The sequence below is a fragment of the Hordeum vulgare genome, chromosome 7H, assembly GCF_904849725.1.
Source record: "Hordeum vulgare subsp. vulgare chromosome 7H, MorexV3_pseudomolecules_assembly, whole genome shotgun sequence".
Classification (NCBI taxonomy): domain Eukaryota; kingdom Viridiplantae; phylum Streptophyta; class Magnoliopsida; order Poales; family Poaceae; genus Hordeum; species Hordeum vulgare.
The window spans coordinates 5876353-5882814 of NC_058524.1; the positions used below are offsets into that span (position 1 = coordinate 5876353).

Sequence of the window (6462 nt, forward strand, 5' to 3'; positions counted from 1 at the left end):
TTGTGTTCATTCACTTATAAGTGTAATTGATAAGTTACTCACACACACACACACACACACACACACACACACATATATATATATATATACATGTGCAGCTTCCATTGGATTCTGTTGGACATTCAAATTGATAAGGGAAGAGTTGATGCCTTCGACCCATTACCGAGACCCTTGGAACAGTTCCAAAGCCTGCAGGACATGCTCCAAGGGTAATTTTAATCATTCTTGCGCTCTATCGGTCTCTTCCGATGATTTTCTGATATATCAATTAATGAAAAACTTAGCAAATCATTATCCTTGTCGGGCAGGGTTTGGAATCGGTTCAAGTGCGTGACTCCCGGTAACTTTCCTGAGAAGCTGACCTTTAGAGCGGCCCAGGTAAGTAGTAGTATGATATACTTCTATTAATTTTCAATACATTTATGATGCTAGATTATTATTTTGATTATATATATTCTATTCTCGTAAAGTGCGACCGGCAGCCACGGGGAACGCATCTATGCGGATACTATGTTTGCGAGACCATTCGCACGTTTACCTCTGAGTTCAAGGATCACAGATTCGACGTAAGCAATGAACATTCACACCTCTATTTTTACCCGTCATTCTTTGTTATCATGATTGATATTCATATTCATCTCCTCTTCTTATATAGCACACGGCCATGAAGACGAAGGTCCTACCAGAGCAACGCGCGATTGCTGTTGTAGAGGAGCTTGCGGGATTTCTGAGGACGGAAGCTATAGAAGACAATGTTAATTATGGGCTAATTATATTTCTGCTAATTATGGGCTAAAGGCCCCGTCCCCACTAGTGGAGGGTAGGAGGATTGACGAACGAGGTTGGGGCATATGGGATGTGGGAGGACGAACTTGTGTTTGGCATATGTTGCTGCATGTCGCTGCAGTAAGGGAAATCAGTTACGACGGGCCTCGGTTGGAATTAATTGGCAATAGTGTGGGATTTATTTATGGTGTAATCTGGATATAATCTGAAGTTATCAAACACATGTATCGGTTTTCCATATGGTTGCAATCAGACCACGGGCCAAAATCCGTGAAACAAACACATCCTTCATGGCCATAGTCAATAGAATATAACTGTCATTGTTCTGTCTATTTGGACATCTCAAACATCATCTTGCGAGGCTGCGAGGACAAGATTATGTCTGGTTTAGCTGTTTAGCCCATTGATGTGGTTAGGTACACTGGTCGTGAGCCAAGGAGAGCGATTATATTCCAAACTGATTGTGGTCACCTTTCAAACCAGATGCATATATAAAGCTATGAACTCACATTATACATGTGGCTTCCATGTTCTTGATTACACTGATTGTGTTTATCCTCACAGCCCTCTTCATACCACATGGATGAATCCCTCCGGACAGTTTCAAAAGCCTACCGGATTTCAAGATCAACAAGGATGTCAGCATGCCTTCTTCAACAAAATCAGTAGCCACAGCTTCACAGAGGGTGGCGTCTGTAATGAGATGAGGTCAGAATGTCGTGTTAGGGAAAAGTTACCATATTCAGTTTAGAGCTTTCTTAGTGTCAAACTTGGTAGACTAGTTAAGCTCGAGAATCAAATAGTAAGGTATGCTAGGGATTACATGGTGGATACCACCTATTGGAAATATGAGACATAGACTAACATGGAAACAAGGTAAGAAAAATTCTGTTTTCCCATAAACTACAGAAGTATGTGGGCCTTTCATTGATGAGCATTTTTTATGTTTCATGTACGGAGGAAGAACAAATTAGAGTAAACATTATAGTCACATGCTTAGTCGGTGGAGCATGCTGCTCGGACATACCCAACTATTTGATGTTCGAGAGTACATTCTACAAATGACTTGATGGAAGGAAATACCATGGAAGCAAGGTGATTGGATTATTCATTTCTTTTGCACAATTTATTTACATTTATTTCAAATAATTACCAGTCACATGTAAAAAATGGCTAATCATTTGTTTTGTAGGTACTTACGTTTTTGATCATTTGGTTTTCTGTTTTTCTTCGGCTTTAATCAGTGGTAGCAGTGTGCGTTGAGACCGTGCTTTCAAAGGACGCCAGGTATCCTGTGTAAGTATAACGTGGATGCCATGAAGAATGGCGTTCACGTATAGGAAATGGAATTCTGTGATAACACAACAACTCTGTGATAGTATATAGGTAAAATAAGAAAGTGTGTATGTTATTCTTAAATACATGCAATGGAATTTAGGTTAGTCTTTTAATATTAGCAGGAAAATTGATTCAGGTGAATATATGTCTCAGTATTCACTGATATAAGAGTTAGCAGTTTGCCGTTAAGTACATACCTATTTTCAAAGTGTGTTTTTGATCAGATGATAGAAAGAGTGATTAGACAGTTCGTCTCAAAGAGTCTGGAAGTTGCATAATTTAGTTCCTAATTATTTGAAAGCCTGATGGTTAGTGCGCATTAGATTTATTCTCACCACATTTTGACATGAAGCCTGTTCACACGTACAGGCCGTAGTGTACTGTCAATAATAATAATATTATTAAATCTTGCAACATATTTTATATGCAGAAATATCACTCAGTAGTCTGACACATTATGAGATTTTGATAAGATATACGGTTTGTCAATTAGTATTGTAACAGTAACACTTAAAATTGCACAAGTATATAACTCAGTGGTGTCACTACCTTACTGTCCATGGCGAGCCCAAGTTGCCGCCTGTTGTTAGCAGACTGAAGTCCTTCTGGAACCACCTGAACTTAGCCATCCTCCTGCAGCTATGGCGCACACTGCTGCAAGTTTCTTATATTCTCCATTATCTTATTCTCCAGTATCTTCACTTGTTTTCTATGAAGTTCTCTATATTCTCCATGATCTTATTTACTTTTGAAGGGACAGAGGAAGATAGGACGATGAACCAGCATCCAATGGCCAAACCTATAGGAGTTGGAAAGCATAATAGTACATACTCTAAGGAAGGTACAAGTATGATAAAACAACACTATTATTTATTCATTTGTCTACATGAATATGATTCATGAATTTATAACACGGCCATACATATAACATATGTGAATGTTTTATTAGCTACCACATGTATCGATATAATTATTTTTAGTAATATCTGTTACAGACATAATCTTCACATTGTATTTTTACATGTACTTTTGATGTACAAAATAAAGGCAATACCGTAGTTAAATTGAACTAGTTAAAATAAAAATAAAATATATATTAAACCATATATTATAAGTAAGAGAAATCGAAGACCAAATATTTTGATTGTCTACATCGAAATGGAAGTCGTATGTGCTAGACCAAGACATGTCTGCATCAATCCCCGAATTATTTCTTCTATTCATTAATAATAAAGATTGACCATGTTTCAAATTATTAATCAGAAAAAGTATGAAACTGATGTTATATGTATCAATCCCATATATATTCCATGTCACAAATAACAAATCCGAAGAAATATGCATTCCATTGGTACATGAAGCAATGCCATGGAGATTCTAGCTCTACTCAATTGGCATAGATAAAGCTGTAACTTCCAATTAGTAATGCTTAAAAAACTGGAAGACAGTAGAGAAATAAGAACACAAAAACATAGTTGCGATGATTACATATATGGTCCAATGAAGTAACTATCAACACTTTTCCTTATGATCTATGAGTATAACTCCATACTATAACGACATATTTCTAAAGTTTCTTTTCAATTTTTACTAGTCCATGCAAATGCACGGGTGGTCGACTAGTTCCACCATAACGTGGGGGCCGAGCATAGTGCCCATGGTACATCACACACGAGTACAGCATAACGTGGAAGCCGAGCATAACGGTCAGGTGCCCATAACGTGGCTTGGAGTACTACCTCCACTCCAAAATATAAGACTTGGAGATAGTACTTTGCTATGGTTTTCGCTGATTATTTGTGTACGCTTATAGCTCCAACCATTGAACCAAATTTATATACGGCAGTGCTTTGCGCCGGCCGTGCGCGGGCCGCACGACCCGCCAGTCGTCGCGCGTCCGCATCGTTAGATCTATTCATGCAATAAACTTTGTCCACGATGCAGCAAATTTTCATAATGGTTGTGACAAAAATATGGTCATAGCAGAAAATTATCAACGTGATCGTTGAAAAAAAACGACGCTGATGATGTGTGGTAACAAAAAAATAGTTTGTAGCAAAACAATCCGGTGAACTCGGGTTGCAACTCTCACGAACGTGGATGCAACTTTTTTACTGAATGGTTGCATAAAAAATGGTGCTGGTTGTAGCAAAAAATATCACGGTTGTAGCAAACGTAAAAAAACACCGATTGTAACAAAAAATCCGACGAACTAGAGTTGCAACCAAACGTATATGCAACTTTTTTACTGGACAAATATAGCAAATAAAAAACGCTTGTAGCAAATATGAAAGCTGGTTGCAACAAATTTAGACGAAAAAAAAGTTACATGCCTAATCAGCTGTATGCGTTGGTCGCATGCGCCGGCCGAACGGCACAAACGTTTACCATTTATATAACACCTGGAGCTGATTGATCTATTTGTAAAACAGAGGAAACGATATTTAAGGCACCATCGAGAGGCGGTGGTGGTATTGGAGCGCTGGCTGGGCCCGGTCTGTGGTGGCGCGCGCGGTTTATCATAGACACAAAGTCTCCAAACTTAGTCTTAGGGCCTCAGCTAAATTCCAGTGGTTTATCATTGACACCGAAAACGTCTCACGATAAACTGATGACGGTGTCATTATAGTCGACCGTTCGAGTATCAAACGGGCTTCGATTACGGTGAAAATAAATTATAGAAATGCACTCATAAATACTCCCTAATGTAATTAAATTATAGGAATGTACTCAAACCTGATACCTGCTCCGATTTCTCAGCTAGCAGAATTCCTATAATTTAATTCCCTATAACATATACTCCCTCCGTCCAAAATTACTTGTCCTAAAAATGAATAAAATGGATGTATCTATATAACTAAAATAAGTCTAGATACATTTACTTGTAGGACAAGTATTTCCGGACGAAGGGAATACTTCCTAATTTTCCTGGTCATGCAACCATGACACATAAATAACATGTTTTGGAGCTGATTGATCGATTTGTAAAAGAGAGGAAACAATATTTAGGGCACCATCCAGAGGCGGTGGTGGTATATATTGGAGCGCTGGCTCCGATCCTCCGGCAGATTGGTGCTGGGCCAATATATATATTGGAGCGCTGTGAGTAGTCGATATCACAACAACATTATTATTGTTTTTGCAAACTGAAGTAACGTTTGTTTTACATGAATACTGTTTCTGGCACAAAATAGATTCTAACTATTAACGTCATATGGCCCTAGCAAGGCATTGTTCAGGTCGCCCAGCTTGTTGAGCTCCTGGCTTTCTTTGATAAGTGCGTAGTTTTCCAAGGGAAGCTTACCCCAGCAGTCGCTGACATGGCCAGTCGCCGTCTCCATACAATCGGGCAGTTCGAAAGGCCACGGGCCGTCTTCATCCTCGCCCCTGGGGACATGGAAGTCCCTGAGCATGGCGTCGCAGAGGCCGAGGGTACGGACCGCCACATCATAGTCCACCTGGCAATACCTGAGGCCGAGCGCCTCCTCCGAACCTTTCTTGGCTTTCTGGAGTGCTTCCTTCACCTTGCCACCGGCAGCCGCCACGCGAATCTTGAGGATGTCGACGGCGATGAGCGACAGGTCAAGGAGGTCCTTGGCCCCGGAGATCCTTTTGTCTGACCGGAGAGTCTGCACGCAGAATTCCTGGGTGACGTTCAGGTGCCTGTTGCGGCAGCTGCTCGAAGCGTTCTTGCAGGTTTCCACCAGGATGTCCACCACCTTGAGTTCGTCGCCTTGGCCACCGGCATGGGCGCCGATGGACACAAAAAGGAGCATGACGGCAACAGAGAAGAAGGCAGCGGTTACCCGCGCAGTTGCCATTGCTGCAAGGATAGCTGCAAGTGCAATTGTATTGTAGGCTTTGTAGCTGAGAGAGAGGTGGGGATGAATTGTTAGACAGATTTGTTGTGCAAAGGTAGAGGTTGTTTGGGATTCTTGTGACCTGTATATAGTGCAGGAACAGGTTCGTAAATGCAATGCAGCTTAGTCACGGATATCCAAATAATTAGTATTCCGGACACTATATGCACAGATACGTAGATCCACATTTTTGGTGTGCTAGTATTAATACGTGTCGCATGGGTCTGTTCTAGTCTTATGTAGTCTAGAGTGAATCTCACTTTATTTCCCCATATCATAAAATGGATATCTCTATCTATCTCTATCTCTATCTTATATCTACATCCATCTATCTATATATCTCTATCTCGATCTCTATCTATATCTACATCCATCTATTTATGTATATCTATCTCGATCTCTATCTCTATATCAATATCTATCTATCTATCTATATCTATGTCTATATTTCTGCTAATTATGAACTCCCTAGAAATTA

At 40.1% G+C, this 6462-nt stretch overlaps 1 protein-coding gene across 1 annotated transcript; it reads right to left on the bottom strand.

Annotated features, from left to right (window-relative positions):
- Positions 1-5240: 5240 nt before the first annotated feature.
- On the bottom strand, positions 5241-6137 carry LOC123410259. The gene has a single exon (XM_045103169.1). It carries the CDS (start codon positions 5943-5945, stop codon positions 5322-5324), a length of 624 nt encoding a protein of 207 aa, XP_044959104.1. The 5' UTR covers positions 5946-6137; the 3' UTR covers positions 5241-5321.
- Positions 6138-6462: the final 325 nt, after the last annotated feature.

What these genes read in the sequence shown, in the direction of transcription:
- LOC123410259 (XM_045103169.1), bottom strand. Translation starts at nt 5,945, where the DNA reads ATGGCAACTGCGCGGGTAACCGCTGCCTTCTTCTCTGTTGCCGTCATG.